The sequence below is a fragment of the Symphalangus syndactylus genome, chromosome 11 (genome assembly GCF_028878055.3).
Source record: "Symphalangus syndactylus isolate Jambi chromosome 11, NHGRI_mSymSyn1-v2.1_pri, whole genome shotgun sequence".
Lineage (NCBI taxonomy): Eukaryota > Metazoa > Chordata > Mammalia > Primates > Hylobatidae > Symphalangus > Symphalangus syndactylus.
The window spans coordinates 109,882,785-109,900,942 of NC_072433.2; the positions used below are offsets into that span (position 1 = coordinate 109,882,785).

At 40.8% G+C, this 18,158-nt stretch overlaps 1 protein-coding gene across 2 annotated transcripts in view; it reads left to right on the top strand.

Moving 5' to 3' along the window:
• Positions 1 to 13,556: 13,556 nt before the first annotated feature.
• SNX24 (sorting nexin 24) overlaps positions 13,557 to 18,158 on the top strand; it is a 193,258-nt gene continuing 188,656 nt past the window's right edge. The window contains exon 1 of one of the 2 annotated variants that reach the window (XM_055298967.2): positions 13,557 to 13,710. In XM_055298967.2, coding sequence (XP_055154942.1) covers positions 13,651 to 13,710 — 60 coding nt within the window. In that variant the 5' untranslated portion in view covers positions 13,557 to 13,650. The remainder of the gene's footprint in view (positions 13,711 to 18,158) is intronic. The other variant, XM_055298969.2, reaches the window with a different exon arrangement.

The window sequence follows — 18,158 nt, forward strand, 5'->3', positions numbered from 1 at the left end:
TCATTTCTCCTGTTAAGATAAAAATGCTTTCATCCCAAATAAAATGAGAGCATTAATAGTGCTAATAATATAATCTTTTCGTTGGATAGGTCTGAATTTAATGTTTTTTTTTTTTTTTAATGAGATCAAAAGTTAAGGACTAAGGCAGCAAAATATTGTGAAACAAGCTGAACTTGGGATCAACATACATTTGTTCAGTCTTGTTTCATTTAGTAGCTCTATGACTTTGGGCATATCACTTAAATCTCTTACCTATAAAACAAGTACATAAAACTTGATTTCTGAAGTGCCTTTCTACTTTAAAATATTTTGTTTAAAATATCAAACTTCAGTATAAATATTATGTTGGAAAACAATTCTAATCAAAGAACTTCTATTAAGTAAAACAAGACAAAATGTGTGTAAAAATATGACTTCTAACACAGATTTCCTTGATTGTATTTTCTACTGAACTATTTTCAAGTATTCAGCTTGTTTTATACAGATATATTAATCTCAAAATAACTTTGTTTCATTGTTGCTACTCCTTAAAATTTTATTATCTAGATCTAGTAAAGTTTTCTGCATTCATTGTATTAATGTTGGTTCAAAAGTAATTGCATCCTTTGTCATTATATAAATTGTTTTCTAAATGGCTTTAACTATGACATAAGCCTTTTAACATAATCACCTTTCTTTAAAGGAGGAAGTCAGATGAGTAGAGAAGGAAAGTTATATTCCTTTACAAATGCTCTTAATTTTAATGTCTAAGGGAATTATAGAAACTTCCATTATTCTGCCTTAAATAGGGATGTTACTTCAGTTTTCTTGTCATGGCTTCCTGCATGGGCAGTCATGTTAACAAGAGTCAGGGAGATAGCAGATATTCCGTAATAGTGACTGCAGATAGGCCAGTCAAAGTCATTTTATTTTGAAGGGAGGTAGCTGGTAGTTAGGTGGGAAAGTAACACCTGTGAAAAGGAAGTCCAAGTCACTGGCTCAGGGACTTTGGAGGCATTTTCATATCATATTCACTAGTCAAGAAACGTGTAGATGATATGTGTGAGTGACATAGTCTGTTTCCAAGTATTAGAAAACAGACAATAGAATCACCCACCCTCCCTCCGACACACACTTCCTTATGGAAAAACAGAATCAAATAATTATCATTCCTAACCCTCACAGTGAAGGATTTGGTTTCATGTAACAATGAAAGTAGATAGTGGGTCAGACATGGAAATAGCAATAAAAGGGAATTACAACAAGATAAATGTGAGTAATAGTTCATTTTCCTGCATTTGTGATGAGGGCCATGAAGATAGGTCATGGTAATCTGTGGAGAAGGTCCTTAAGAGCATAGAGCAATATAAATATAATGTGAGCCATATATATAGTTTTTTAATTTTCTACAGCCAAATGTTAAAAAGTAAAAAACAATTTTAATAATCCAGTAGCTCCAAAATATTATTTTAATATATAATCCAATATATTGAAGTTACAAGATATTTTACATTTTTTGATATCTGATGTATATTTTACACTTACATCTCCAGACTGGCTACAATTTGATCAATTGTCACATGTGGCTGACTAGTGGCTGTGATAATGGACAGCATAGGTTTAGACAATGCCTATTCAACTATTCAACTTGTTTTACATTTATAAGTCTCAAAATGCCTTTATTTCATTGTTGGTACTTTTTTATTACCCAGATATAATAAAGTTTTCCAAGTTTCATTGTACAAATGAAATGAGTTTACTGTGGAAATGAAAATGCAGAGTAAGTCCAACAGCTAGTTTATTTATCATCCTGAACCCAGTGAAGAAATCAAAGCTGAATAAAAGGGACTTCTAGTTGTTACTCTCAAGGGCAGGTATAATTTAGGTGCAAGACTTTGTAGCATAATGTTTTGCAAGTAGTGAATGTTCAATATCTACAATAAATGAATTGTAGTACTATATTGCTTGAAGGAAGTTTATAACCTGTCCAGAACAACTTTCTCAATTTTACAAGTAAACTAGGAGATCCAGGGCTTAAATCATTATTGAATTGATTATTCCTGTTAAATCTGTGTGTGAACCATATGTGAACATTCTTTGAAAATGTATGATAAGCATTTCAAGATTTCTGTTTTAATTATTAACATTCAGAATTCTAGGAAATCTTTTGGGATACAGAGAACTTATTTCTTCCAACTGTTGCTTCAGATGCTGAGAAGATTGTAGAAGATAGGGAAGCTGTAGTTTACTATCTAGTTTTTTAATGCACATGAAGTAATTTAAAATGCTCTTCTTCCTTTCTTGTCACATACTTTTAAAAAATTCTCTAAAGGTTGAATAATTTTAAGTATTTCTTAACTGGGCAAAATGGAAACTTTGTAATTGAAGCCAGACAAGGTGAAGCTGCCCCCCTGTTAATACACAGAAAATAATTTTCTTATTAAGGTCAGTTAATGGGATAAACCGTTTTAAGAGAGTTGAGAAAAAAATAAAGTTCTATTTTAAATTTATACATGTAACTGTTTAATAAAAACTAAGTCAGACAAAATTTAACAAAACTAAATTGCCTTCTTACTGCTTCCATAGTCAGTCTCGAGTTATCTTGATTTTAACCTACTGTTATTTTCTAGATCTTCACTTCAAATATTCTCACTATATATGTGTATACAGTGTGTTTGTATATTAGTGTGTAGAAGTGTGTGTGTGAATGCAACAGGCTTTTAAACCAAACTTAATTTCTAAATTGTAGTTTTAAGTATGTCCCAGCCTTCTGTAACTGAGACATAAAGCCAAATGCTTATGTTTTTAGAGTTATATTGCTTAGGTATCAAAATTTTACTAAGACCAACTTGAACTGATTAGACTTTTGAAATCTCTGCCCTTCTTATTTTATTTCCATTGTCTGTCTCCTGAGGGTCAAGATCTTGTGGCTGGGACTATCTTGAGTCTCCTATAAAAAACTATTCTTGCCGGGCGTGGTGGCTCACACCTGTAATCCCAGCACTTTGGGAGGCCGAGGCAGGCAGATCACGAGATCAGGAGATCGAGACCATCCTGGCCAACATGGTGAAACCCCATCTCTACTAAAAATACAAAAATTAGCTGGATGTGGTGGCGCGTGCCTGTAACCCCAGCTACTTGGGAGGCTGAGGCAGGAGAATTGCTTGAGCCTGGGAGGCGGAAGTTGCAGTGAGCCGAGATTGTGCCACTGCACTCCAGCCTCGCAAGAGAGCTAGAGTCCCTCTCAAAAAAACAAAACTATTCTTTTAGTCCCTCCCTACTCTGCCAGTCCTACAACCTGCTCCCAAACTGATCTTCCTAAATAACTCTTGTCATGGTACTATGCTCAGAAATCTTCATAGACTCCTTACAGTCTGCAGATAAAAGTTCAGATGCTTGCTCCATAATTTGGTTTCAAACTATTTTTCCTCTCTTGATTCTTATCCCTTAACTTCACTCACCTTTTGCTTTAACGAAATTAGGCTCCTGTCTCATGAGCATGCTCTATTCCCTCCTGGTTCATGTTTTTGTTAGTGACACCTCTTCTCTCATTAACCTTTCCCTTTTAACAGCAATTGTTTAAATCTTGTCCATCCGTTAAACTTTAAAGCCAAATCTAAAGTCCACATCCTTTTAAGTACCCTAGCTAGAAGGAATGTCTCGATCTCTCAGTAGGACTCCAATAACACTTTGTTCCTTTTAGATTGCAATTACGGAGATCTATCTTGCATTATAGTTGTGTGGCATTACTGCCATGCCTAGTTTGTATGTCTCTTGAGGAATGACCATGCCCATGTTGTTTCTTGTAGAAACTAGTGTTTTACAGCCAAGACAGTGTAATCGAGTGATTAAAAATGCAGTTACGCATTCAGCCCACCAGTATGAATCCTAGCTCAAGAGCCTACAATATTGACTTTAAGCAAGTTATTTATCTCTAAAAGTTACTTTCCTTATCTGTATAATGGAAAGTGTTCCCTTCAGATGCTCCTTAAGGACACTAAGATAATGTGAATTTCTTAGCAATAGCAAGTGCTAAATAAAATAGTAGCTATCATATATCCAATAAATGTTTACTGAACACTTAACATCTCAGTCTGAACAAAGTACTCACATTTCGATTATTTCACCAGTCTTTAGGGCTTCTTCAAAACAACGAGTTTATGCTTGACTATGGTCTAAATAGGCTTACCAAAAAGAGTCCTTCCCAGAATAGTATGCCCTAGGAGATCCACACTGGGAGCCCTGGGGCTGAGCATCAGAGGTGGAGGGGAAAAAAGCAAGCAGTCAAAATCAATTTGTATTCAGCCAACAAAAGTTTAGAACTTCACCCACTACAGAGATACTCTACTATAGATAAATGAATGTTACCAGTAAATGTGAGAAACCTTTAAAGAAGCCTGGAGACCAAGGATGAAATAGAAATATGGTTATTAGGGAAAGAAAAAAGAACCTTGAATATGTTGTAAGCCAGAGGAAATAGTAAATCATGGAAGGAAGATGGTGAGTGAAAAAATTGTAAGAACACTCGATGCGGCAGCAGTCAACCAGCCAAGTGATGGTAAGGGCCTGAACCACTGTAGTGGACGTAGGAAAGGAGGTAATTTAGGGAAATCGTAATTAAGATGGTAAGTTTCATTTATTCTTTCATTTATCCATCCATTTTGAAATCAGCATGCTAATTTCAAAATCCTGGGTAAAACTAATACCTAAGGGAAGAAAGAAGTCAGGTTGATGGAAAGAGCCTCAGAAAAAAGTGGGGATATTTATTACTCTGCACAAAAGGAAGGGGAAGAATGAGTATATTTGGAGATGAAAAAAATGCAGGACACTTTTTGTTTTGGCAAAGTAAGAAAGCCATTAGGGAGTAATGTCAGCAGAAAGGCCAAAGAAGATTGGATACCAAAAAGAATGGCACATGTTTAGAAAAAAAAGGGGGGGGGGGGAGATGAGTAAAAGGACTATTGATGAGTGCTAAATTTCAAATGAGTGAAAATCACGGGTTTACAGTGAAGCCAACTGAATTAAATATACATTTCTTAAGCCATCAGAAAGTATGACCTAAAACTGATGGTTTTTTTTCAGTGTTGGGGATTGTTGGTGGGTTTGAGAGAACATTTAGGGAGAAATTTGCATTGAGAGAAATGAAGGCAAGAGAAAGGTGACAAGTATAAATTAGAGGATTTCAATGCGGTGATGAAGTGAAAGCAGATTTTCTACCAGAGAATAGGAGAGAAGAATTAAGAAAGTAGTCAAAGGAGGGAACTTAAGTTTCAGAAATGAAGATGTTAATTTTTAGTATGTTGGCATGTTTTGAAAAAGAGAATAACTTCAATATGGCAACCAACCTGTATTTCGTAATGCCATCAGGGTTATTTCTGTGGCATTCCTAAAATTTGCTTTTTATTTATTTTATTTTTTATTTTGAGACAGAGTCTCACTCTGTTGCCGAGGCTAGAGTGCAGTGGCATGATCTCGGCTCACTAGCTTGAACCTCCGCCTCCCGGGTTCAAGCAATTCTCCTGCCTCAGCCTCCACAGTAGCTGGAACTACAGGCACATGCCACCACAGCCGGCTAATTTATGTATTTTTAGTAGAGACAGGATTTCACCATATTGGTGAGGTTGGTCTCAAACTCCTGACCTCAGGTGATCTGCCCACGTTGGCCTCCAAAAGTGCTGGGATTACAGGTGTGAGCCACCATGCCCGGCCTAGAATTTGCTTTTTGATTTGTCAAGTATTTGGCAGTTTTCTTGCTTGTCAATGCATTACAATCTACTTCATCCTTTTGATTTATTTTAGTTGATGTTTATCAAATTAATACATGCACATAATCTGAAAACTAGCATTGAAAACGCTGAATAGCCAGGCGTGGTGGCTCATGCCTGTAATCCCAGCACTTTGGAAGGCCAAATTGGATGGATGGCTTGAGCTCAAGAGTTCAAGACTAGCCTGAGCAAGATGGCAAAACCCTGTCTCTACAAAAAAATACAAAAAATTAGCTGGGCATGATGGCTCACACCTGTCATCCCAACTACTAGGGAGGTTGAGGTTGGGAGGATTGCTCGAGCCCAGGAGGTTGAGGCTGCAGTGAGCCATGTTCATGCTACTGCACTCCAGCCTGGATGACAAAGTGAGACCCTGTCTGGAAAGAAAAAAAAAAAAAAAGGCTAAATAAAAAACAGTGGTTCTCTGTCCCACATGTTCTGTTTTCCTAATCCTTTTCCTCAGAGACAACCTCTTTCTAGTCTTAGCTGTTTCTCCTGCCATCATATACCTTCACATTTCTAAATAATAGGCATATATTGCTATCAATCATCAATTTTAGGCATTACCTGCTTATCTTTTTTATGGTAAATGAGTTTGGTTCTCTCACTCTGCCATCTCCCTGCTTTACACGTTTCTTCCCCACCCTTTCAATGTAGTTACATTGCAATCTTTTTGTTAAATCAGTGTTTGCATTATTGTGCCCATGCAAATATTGTTCAAAGCTAAAAGTTGAAGTGTATTGTGATTTTCTTCCTTTTTTAAAAAATAAACTTAATTTTTAGAAGTTTTAGATTTACGGAAAAAACATGAAGGTAATACATATGGAGTTCTCATATACTCTGCACCGTTTCTTCTATCGACATGTTAGTGTAGTACATCTGTTACTACTAATAAATAAATACTGAGACATTATTATTAGCCAAAGTCTGTTGTTTACTAAGATTTCATTTGTTTTTGCTTAATGCATTTTTTTCTGTTCCAGGACCCCTTCCAGGATACCACATCCAGGATACACTGAGTTGTCATGACTCCTTCTGCTCCTCTTGGTTGTGACAATTTCTCAGGCTCTCCTTGTTTTCTATTACCTTGCTATTTTTTCCCTCAGGTAAAACATGCCTTGATTTTTTCCATGTGGTTGGTGCTTTTTTTTATTATTGCTAATTTTTCCCATGTCTTCCCATAATACTGTCTCAGTACATTTTCCCATAGACCACCCATACTGGGTAATCTAGCCATTCTAACTGTTTTCCTTTGAGCCCTCTCTCCTGGGGACTTGTCTATGGGGCTGGTGCTCTCTGGACTTGCTGTAGTGTTATCCTTGGACTTCTCTTGCTCTCAAATTTGGAATTGCCTTTACCATTTGCCTGGCATGTATTCCCTACATCCTGAGACTCAGGCCTTCCACTTTCTTGGTTTATTTTCTTGTGTTGGTGAAGCATATTTTCCAGTAGTTCCTTTAGGTTAAAAGGAAGACACAGCAGAAAACACTGTGAAGACAGACCTCAAAACGCCTGCTTCTTGAGTCATGTTGCTTTAGTCTGTACTAGTTACCTTTTTACACTCATTGCACAGTGGTAATCCTAAAGATTTTCTTTTCTTCTCCTTTGGGTTGTATCTTTTGTTTTCTATACCCCACAGTTTCCTCTTTCTTGATTTATTCCCTCATTTTGGTGAGTATACAGAGTAGGTTCTTAAAAACAAATACATCAAAAGTCAATTTTGTTTTTTTTTTTTTTTGAGGATTCTTGCTCTGTCACCTAGGCTGGAGTGCAGCGGCATGATCTCGGCTCACTGCAGCTTCCACGTCCTGGGTTCAAGCGATTCTCCTGCCTCAGCCTCCTGAGTAGCTGGGATTACAGGCACGAGCCACGATGCCCAGCTAAATTTGTATTTTTAGTAGAAATTTCGGGGCTTCAACATGTTGGCCAGGCTGATCTTAAATTCCTGACCTCAGGTGATCCACCCACCTCGGCCTCCTAAATTGCTGGGATTACAGGTGTGGGCCACCATGCCTAAACTATTTTTAAGACTTTACCCTAATTTTTATAGATAATTCGAGTATACATTAGAAAAATTTTCTCTTGGAATTTTGAAGACATTGCTTCATTATCTTCTAGCTTCCAGTGTTGCTGTGGAGAATTCCAAAGCCATGCTGATTTGTTTAATCTTTTGTATATGAATGAGCTGTTTTCCTCCTCTCCTTGGAGATTATAGGATCTTCTCTTATCTCCAGTGTTCTGAAATAACATAAAGATTTGTAACAGTGGCCAGGTGCCGTGGCTCATGCCTGTAATCCCAGCACTTTGGGAGGCCAAGGTAGGCAGATCATTTGAGGTCAGGAGTTCAAGACTAGCCTGGCCAACACGGCAAAACCCTCTCTACTAAAAAGACAAAAAAAAAAAATGAGCCAGGCATGGTGGTGTGTGCCTGTAATTCCAGCTACTCTAGAGGCTGAAGCACAAGAATTGCTTGAACCCAGGAGGTGGAGGTTGCAGGTGAGCCAAGATCATGTCACTGCACCCCAGCCTGGGTGATAGAGTGACACTCTGTCCCAAAAAAAAAAAAAAAAAATTGTAATAGCATGTGTTTGTTTTCATCCTGTGTGGGAACTTTCAATCTGGAAACACGACATTCTGGTGTGGAAATTTTCTTGAGTTATTTCACCCATGATTTCCCTTTTTCTGTATTCTCTGTCTTCTCTTTCTGGAATTTCCATTGTTTGAATATTGGATGACCTGGATTTGATTTTTGCTCCTACTTTTCATCTCTGTCATTTTGCTCTACTTTCTAGGAGTTCTTTTTCTGTTTTCTGATTGTTTGTTTTTAACAGCTTCCTGTTCTTGTTTCATAGATGTAATGTCTTCCTGTATCTCTCTGAAAATATTAGTGACAGTTTCCTTTTTAAGTTTTTTCCCCTCTCCTGGTTTTTGTTTCTTCAAAATTGTTTTTCTATGTTGGTATCTCTTCCACGTTAGATACTTTCCTCAGATATGTTACTCGTTAGATGTCTCTTCATGATTAGCAGTGGGATTTGAAAGCTGACTGGAAGCTTTGAGTGTAGTTATGGGGCCTGTCAACTTAGAGCATCACTGCTCAATTAGTGATCTCATTGGGCTATTTGTAGGGGACTTTCAGTGTTGGTATCTTCGAAGTTTTTCCTCTTGAGCTAGTTAGATTCCCCCACAGAATATGTTTCCTGTTGCCTGCCTAGCAGGTAAAGGTGTGGCTGCCAGCCTTTATAGAGTGTCAGCATTCATTATTCAGTATGTGTTTGATCTCTTACTCTCAGACTCCAATTATTTTTGATAAAAGTATCCCTGCCCTCAGCTGGGCCAGTCAACTTCTTTGGAGTTTCACTCTTGTTGCCCAGGTTGGAGTGCAATGGCATGATCTCTGCTCACTGCAACCTCCTCCTCCTGGGTTCAAGCAACTCTCCTGCCTCAGCCTCCCAAGTAGCTGGGATTACAGGCATGCACCACCACACCCGGCTAATTTTGCATTTTTAGTAGAGACAGGGTTTCTCCATGTTGGTCAGGCTGGTCTCAAACTCCCAACCTCAGGTGATCCAACCGCCTCAGCCTCCCAAAGTGCTGGGATTACAGGTGTGAGCCACCACTCCCGGAGGGCCAGTCAACTTCTAATGCAAAGATTGTTTCTTTTTCCCTCTCTAGAGGAAATATTCTCCAGATGTAGAGGGAAAAATGAATCTTCCTGATTCTCAGTTTTTACCAAGACTCCTTATTTTAGCCAATTACCTTCCATTCTAGAGGTACCTATTGTTCCTTTTGTAGCACCTTTTGAGTATTGTGCTGTGTAAATCAGGTTGGTTCTATGTTTTTCCTGCTGTGGGTTTAAGATTGAGATTTCTCATTTCCTAAAAATGTTTCTTCCGTTCTATCTGCTTTTCAGCTGACAAATGTCTTGCTCTCTCCTCTCCTATTTTTTCTATCTCTGTGGGTTTAAAAAAAGAAAAGGGAAAAATTACTTGCATTTATACTGGGGCTAGAAGTTGAAATTAGTTATGTATTTTCAATTTGCTATCTTAACTCAGAAACCTGTACAACAGTCTGGGTGCGGACACAGTGGCTCATGGCTGTAATCCCAGCACTTTGGGAGGCCAACGGGGGGTGTGAATCACTTGAGGTCAGGAGTTCAAGTCCAGCCTGGCCAACATGGTGAAACTCTGTCTCTAAAATACAAAAATTAGCCAGACGTGGTGGCACGTGCCTGTAGTCCCAGCTACTCAGGAGGCTGAGGCAGAAGAATTGCTTGAACCCAGGAGGTGGAGGTTGCAGTGAACTAAGATCATGCCATTGCACTCCAGCCTGGGCATCTCAGCAAGACCCCATCTCAAAAAAAAAAAAAAAAAATCTGTACAACAGTCTTTTTAAATGCAACTCGTATTTTTTTTTTTTTTGAGACGTCTTGCTGAGACATCCAGGCTGGGATTACAGCCATGAGCCACTATACCTGCACCTGGCCTTTTGTACAGGTTTCTGAGTTAAGATAGCAAAGGTATCTGAAGTGTTTCTTTCCAAATTTTTGCTAATATTGAAGTAATTCTTTTTTAAAAACTGCCAGTACACTAAAAATTAATGTCAGCATTTCTGAAACTTAACTTTCCTCATTTCACTACTTTCTCATTTCTTCTCTCCTTCATTAACAGAAAATCTGCTTTTACCTCATCACATCTAAATCTTCCAATTTATGCCTGTCCCCTCTCTCTTGCCTTCATTTCTCTCAATGTAACCTTCCCCCTTGATGTTCTCTTCAAGCAGGTTGTTAAAGGAGTGAGCCCAGCCCCTTATTCTTTCTCTCAAATGCTCTTTTGCCCTTCTGCTATGAGATGACCTTCACAGATGCCAGGGCCATGTTCTTCGACTTCCCAAGTTCTGAGTCAAATAAGCTTCTATTCTTTATAAGTTACCCAGTCTGTGATATCCTGTTCCATCAGCAGAAAAGGGACTAAGACATTAATCTATCAAATTAAATATATTTCTTGCTACTTCTAGCCTAAGAATTTGTATGAATAGTTGTACTGTTTCATTAATTTTTTTTAGAATCTATTGGGATATTTTTTAATCTGACAATATTGCGAAATACATCAAAAGATGTCCTAATGTTTAGCCATCTTTACATTTATGGGATAAATCTTACTTTGTCTTGATGTATTAATCTTACAATTGAATGCTGAATGTATAATATATTCGATTTACATTTTAGTCAAAACTTCTAAATGTTAGTGTTAAAGCAGTTTATCTCAACTTGTTGAAGTATATTTCTACCCAATACTAAGTAAATGTACTTTTAGTGTAAGAATTTTATAGCCAGATTCCAGCAGAATTTTATTATTTTGCTCCTGGAAATTGTTTGCTTCTATTAACAGATACTAACTGTTCGATGTTTTATATTTGTATTTAGCATGCATTTTTATTAATGTTTTGAGGAAAAGATATTTAGCTGGCCTCTTACAGATTGTAGAGTTGGATTAAAAGATAACATAGGAACAACAGGAAAATACATTTGCCATGTTCTTTTACATTGGTGCTCTATTCTCCCCTTCCTTGGTGGCTGGAAGACTCACAGAATTTGGTTAGAAATTTAGTTCTTCTAATTATTAGCTAGTAATTTCATACTTACTCTCTGTGAGCCTGAATTATGCCATCTATAATAACTGAAATCGTAACAATTACCGTTTATGGCTGGGCTAAAAGACCCTCGTGAACACACCCACACATTGATAGTTTGTATACATTTTCGGCAAGGGAAACGTAAATTATACACAGCTATTAGTGGAATACAGCAAATGGATATCATTTGGACCATTTATCAGACCTTCATGGACTCACACATTTCTGCCTAAGTCCAACAGGTAAATGGGTGAGCCATGCCATTACCAAAATATATATTTTAGGCTACTAACAGGTTGTCGGATAGTATGGAAAGCATATTAAAAACTTGATTCTTGGGAGGCTGAGGTGGGAGGCCCTTGAAACTCATGTTGCGTCTTATTGCACACAACACTTCCTCATGTGATTGGTTTTTTGTTTTGTTTTTGTTTTTTGAGTCAGAGTCTTGCTCTGTCACCCAGGCTGGAGTGCAGTGGCGTGATCTCGGCTCACTGCAGCCTCTGCCTCATGGGTTCAAGCAATTCTCCCACTCAGCCTCTCGAGTAGGTGGGATTACTGGGGTGAGTAACCACCCTGTAATCCGGCTAATTTTTGCATTTTTAGTACAGACAGGGTTTCATCATGTTGGCCGGGCTGATCTCAAACTCCTGACTTCAGGTGATACACCCACCTCGGCCTCCCAAAGTGCTGGGATGACAGGCATGAGCCACCGTGCCTGGCCATGTGATTGTTATAGAGATGAAATGGGACATTATGTGATAACCGAGCATAGTACGTGCTGCATTCCACTAGTTTTGTAAAGACGAGTACTTATATAAGTTATGTGCTGGGTACTATGCCAACCACGAGATGACAAGTTTTTAAAAGCATACTTGCCCTAAAACCTAGTAGGTAGGGTAGATACATAAATCACACATACAGTGTATAGTCACCAGAGGCTTAAGGTAACCTACAAGCTGGGCTCTGAACTCAGATAGCTTATCGTCCACAGAGCTGGTTAGTTATCTCAGGAGGTGCTAGCCAGAAGTAAAAGAAAGGTGTGTAGTCACAGGGCACAGCTAAGGCACGGAGTTTTGAGAGAAGTGCACATCCTGGAACTGCAAATGTGTGAGTGCTGGGTTAGGAGGACGGATCTTCAGATAAGACTAATGTAGAGAGGTCCACATCAGGTAAGTTCCCAAAACGAGAAGCTGCCTTATCCCTCTGTTGCACGGCTCAGGGTCCCATCATAAACTCTAGAGTTTGCCAAGTTGAAATGTCCTCTGCACTCAAGGACAAACTGAGTTAAGTGCAATTGTTTACAGTCCAAGAAAGCTCGCTGGCTGGTTACTTTTTTCCTGGATGGCTGAGGTCACTTCTCAGTGACCTACAAGTTACGTCCACGTTTCTATTCTGCTCGGTGCGCTAACCTAAAGAAGAAACCCAACGTTTACTTGACTAACTTGATAATCAAGCCTCCCCCGCTGGGACACTTAATCTTTTAGGTACCTTCAGCCTAACTAGACCCTGGTCGGGGGCAGGGTTCAGTCCTTTTTTTTTTTTTTTCCGTCTTCTATTTTTCCCTCATAGTTAAAAAGCACTTCACAGTTACAGGCGGCATTTTAGAACTGCAGCGTGAAGCCAGAGCGTTTGTCTTAGTGACCGGCCAACTTTCGGGCTCACTTTCGAGCTCTGTGGTACAACACCATTCTCAGATTCGACGGTTAACTCAGGAGACGCTGACCCTCGAATCGAAGGGAAATTGGAGTCTTGGTAAAAGCTGGATGGTTCACCGCTGTTAATGCCAGCCGAGAGGAAAAAAAAAAATGCAACCAACCAAAACAAAAGTTAAAAGCGCCACGCTTTCTATTCTTTGCTGTCTGGCAATCTGTTAATGGTGGCGTCTAGCAAACTGCAAATCAAGCTCCAGCCGGAGTCCGCAGGGCAGGGAGCGCCGGGTGCGGCCCAGTCCTGGCGCCCAGCGCGTTGGCGCGCACACCCCGTTTCTGCAGACTCAGGTTTTCTGGCCCCGCCTCTTTCGGGCCCAGCTGATCTCCACCGCCCGTTAGGCCCGAAACCCAGGCGCCTGGAGCCCTGCGCCCTCTGTTTCCGGCCCCCGGCACGCCCAGGGCGCGGGAGCGGCCGGGTCAGCACGCGGACCTGAGTCCGGCCCGCAGCCTCCGGACCCCGCGGGCGCAGCGGGGCGGGAGGCGGGGCGGCCCGGCCGTGGGCGGAGCGGCGGCCGCGGCCGTGAGCCCGCCCCCAACTCGCCCTCCGCCGGCTGGCCGGCGCGGCCATGGAGGTCTACATTCCGTCCTTTCGCTATGAGGAGAGTGACCTGGAGCGGGGATACACGGTAGGCGCGGGCCGCGGGCGGAGGGGGCTCCGCGAGCCAGGCCTGCGGCTGCTACGCCCAGGAAACACCCTTGGCCGCCGCCGCCTTGGCGCAGGGGGTCCCCTCGTTTTCTCTCCCCTCCCCCGGCCCAAGAGGAAGGGCTGCGCCCTGGCGCGGTTGTCAAGGAAACGGGCGCCCCTCCCGGGCGCGGCGGCTGCTGGCGCCCCTAGCCCCTCGGGGTCCAACCTTTCTCCTCCCGGCCGAGCTCCAGTCCTCGGACGCGGCACTCGCCATTCTCCCCACCGCCCGCCTTCGGGAGCCCGGGATGGGCTGCGTTCCTTTCTGGCACAGCTGCCCTCTCAGCCCAGACAGTAGTAGCTTCGCGGCAGGTTCACGCTGGCTTCCAAGTTCTGTACAATTCGTTCAGCTGGAAAACCTTTTTTTTTTAAATCATAATTTGCAGCTGTTTATTAGCCAAACTAAACACGTGTATTGATTTTAGATGGTTTCCAAAGATTTTTCTTTTTGAGTTGTGCAGTTCCATGAAATGGCAAAATTACTTGCTGAGCACTTGTTTCATACCTAGGACTGTGGTCACCGAGAAATGTGAAACAGGACCCCTGCTCTCGAGTGAAGGGGAGGGCAGAGACCAGGGCATGGGCCCTTTGAGCAACACGTTTACTAAGTGAATTGTTGGTGGAGATTTCCCAATGAATTCAAAACATTCTTTCCTGGACGGTCACTGCTAGTGGGAGAAATGTCTGAGTGTGTGTACACCTTGGAAGAATTGACTTCAAGTTATTAACGAACGTGTGCGGTTGAAGAAAGATTGCAGGGCAGTCTGAAAGGATTGTTATTTACACCAATCACTTGTTAAACACCAGTTACATTACTTTGATGGAGAATATTTTAACCCCTCTCCCCTCCTCTAAATATTACTGGTATTTGGTGACAGTCTGTTTGGGCCCTTGTGTTTTCTTAGTTGGTACTAAATTACCCTCTCAAAGAAAGATTTAGAATAAAAAACAGTGATTGAAAAAATAGTCCAGGAAGTCGGTGGGTTTTTAGAATTGAATATGCTGCTGGATCCAAGTGTTCTGAAACAAGTTGTTAAAGTGCTTTCCTTGGGAAGGAAAATGCAGGGAGAGGGAGCTGTGTTCCATAGTGGTAGTTATTTATATAAATAATCCTTTCCAGTGCATTCGCATTTCGTTAAATAGTCTGTATCTTCCTTAAAAACAAACAAACAAACCCTCGAGTTTGTTCAAGGCTTTTGTTTTTTTTTTCTTGGAGATTTTATGCAAGTCTCTTAAGCCTAAAACCTTGCTTGTTGTTCCTTCTCCCTGGTATCTTACTTCTCCCATCAGCATTGTCGACAGTCATGGAGGGCTTACCATGTTTGGCACATTCATTTAGGATCTGAAGATAAAAAGGCTGCTTGTTAGAGGCGTTGGCTTTCAAAGAAAAGATGAAGTTTGATCTTATCCGTTCAAGCTAAAAGTTAATTACCTGCAGAAATAAGCACGTTGAAAATAGACCATAATTAAGGCTCATTGCCTATTATTGATTTTCTTCTATTAGACGAGCTGTGTTTTTCTCCCAAAGCTTTATGTATCTTTTTATTATTTGTATTTATGACCAGGCATGTGCCACACTCCAGGTTGTGAATTAAACTGATGTGGAAGGAGCTCTTTTTTGGACAAATTCGGGAGAGTTTGAAGATTGCTTATGTGATGAGAGTTTGCTCTTTAAATATTTGCTTTAAAAAAATCCTAACTCATCCTGATTGGGAGCTAAACTGTTAAAATCTGTCTCTCTCTCTCTTTTTTTTTTTTTTTTTTTTTGAGACAGTCTTCCTCTGTCACCCAGGCTGGAATGCAGTGGGGTGATCTCAGCTCACTGCAACCTCTGTCTCCTGGACTCAAGTAATCCTCCCACCTCAGCCTCTGGAGTAGCTGGGACTACAGGCACATGGCACCACTCCTGGATAATCGTTAAATTTTTTTGTAGAGACAGGGTTTCTCCATGTTGCCCAGGCTAGTCTTGAACTGCTGTGCTCAAGCAATCCACCTGCCTAGGCCTCCCAAAGTGCTGGGATAACAGGCATGAGCCACCACACCCAGCCCTAAAATACCTTCTGAAGGGATTTTTTTGCTTCTGTGAGTTTGTGAAGCAGTTATTAGATACTTTTCCCCTCTGAACAACTGGTTTTATGATTGTACAGCAGTTTTTCATTCAACAAATATTTACTGAGTGCCTGCCCTCTGTCTGTATTCTGGGTGTAGAGAATATAGCAGTGAATAAGCTATGAATATAGCAGCTTAAAAAAAAAAAAAATTTAAAAAATATTTGTTTCCTAAATAAGAAGCTAGTAAAATAATGTACACTTTCGTGTAAAAAATACCTTTTTTACTTTAGCGATTATGTTTGTGTGAATGTGTGTTTTTAAGAGCTAGGATCTTGCTCTGTCACCCAGGCTGGAGTGCAGTGGTGCAATCCTAGCTCACAGCAGCCTTGGACTCTTGGGCTCAAGTGATCCCACCCCCTTGTCCTCTTGAGTAGCACAGGCATAAATCACCACACCTGGCTAATTTTTGTATTTTTTGTAGAGATGGGATCTCATGATATTCCACTGGCTAGTTTCAAACTCCTAGATTTAAGGGATCTTCCCACCTTGACCTCCCAAAGTGCTAGGATTATAGGCGTGAGCCACTGAGCCTGGCCTGTGTTTGTGTTTAAAATTTAAAATGGCCGGGCATGGTGGCTCATGCCTGTAATCCCAGCACTTTGGGAGGCCGAGGTGGGTGGATCACTTGAGGTCAGGAGGCCGAGACCAGCGTGGTCAACATGGTGAAATCCCATCTCTACTTAAAAAAAAAAACAAAAATTAGCCAGGCGTGGTGGCCGGCGAGGGTAATCCCAGCTACTTGGGAGGCTGAGACAGGCGAATCGCTTGAGCCCAGGAGGCGGAGGTTGCAGAGAGCCGAGATCGCGCCATTGCACTACAGCCTAGGTGACAGAGCGAGACTTCATCTCAAAATAAAAAATAAAAATAAAATTTAAAACACATTACATCACATTCTAACAAATTCAGTAATAGGAAGTTTAAGGTAGAAATAGATGGTTTCTCCTCTTTGCTTCTAGTCTCATTCCCCCAGAAATAAAGTTTCTGGGTGTATCTTAGAATTTTTCCTTTGTGCTGTGAGCACAGACTTTTTTTTCTTTTAAAAGATTTTAGTATAGCTGTCATCTTACAACTTATAGACATCTTTCAATATTGATATGGAGAGGTCTGCCTCCTCTTTCTAACTACTGGAGATGGGCTCTACCATGGTAGGATGTGCCGTAATTTTTTCCCCAGGTATGTGCTGATGGCCAAGAAATCCCTGGACATGATTTTTTATGCCCACTACTAGGATTTCTGTATAACCTTAACTAGAAGTGGTATTTCCAGCCCTTTACAGTTTTTATAGATATTGCACAATTGTTATTAAAGAAGTTTATACAAATTTATGCTCAGTGTACTAAGTAATTTACCTTTAAAGAATGAATTTTTGCCCTTTAAACGTGTAAAGCTTTACTGTGGGCCTGTACTGCGTTGGTGGCAATTTAAAGATGGAAGGGTGGTGTTCCTGCCCTTAGGGATTCTCAGCCCATACAGAAACTGCTCAGAGCTAGGCCGGGAAAGGTTAGGGTGCCCCAATGTCAGCTGGAGCCTTATATCCAGGGGCCTGAGGGAGGGAGAGGTCAGTTCGGCCTGGCAGGGTGGCTGTGCTGAGGTGGGGGTGCTTAGGAAATGCTGACTTTGAAATCTAATTAGGTTTTTGCTAGGATTGTGAATTTTAGAAAGAGGAAATACAGTACAAAATCTTATAAGCCATTTTAAAACTCAGATATGCCCCCAAAAAAGGGGGGGGCACCTCTAAATAAGTTTGTGAAGAAGTAGGAGATGGTAGTGTAAGAAAATGCAGAGGCACCCAAATGTTACTTCCTGGGGAGATTATTCTGTCCCATTCCCTACCCAATGGCTTACTTATTTAATATCCTCTGCCCCCAAGCTATAAACTCCTTGAGGCTAGGTAGTGTCCATCTCCGCTGTTGTATCCTAATACAGAATTCAGTACATGTCTGTTGAATGAATAATGAGTGATGTAATCTTCATAGGAGGAGAAAAACCAGAAGAGCAGTGATCTTGAGGCGTGTAGCAGCTCAGAGAGTTAGGTGGAGGGTTGTGCTGCAGACTGGTATTTCGGGATTGTGCAAAGTGACTGCAGTAAGAGTGGTGGGGAGAGATCAGCTGACCACCCTTGAGAGCTATAAGGGAGTCTGGACCTTCAGACAGGGAAGTCATAGGAGAATTTTAAGGAAGGAAGTAACATGATTAGCTTTGCTTTTAGAGAGATGACTATCTTAGTTCAGGCTACTTTAACAAAATGCAATCAACTGGGTAGTTTATAAACCACAGAAAT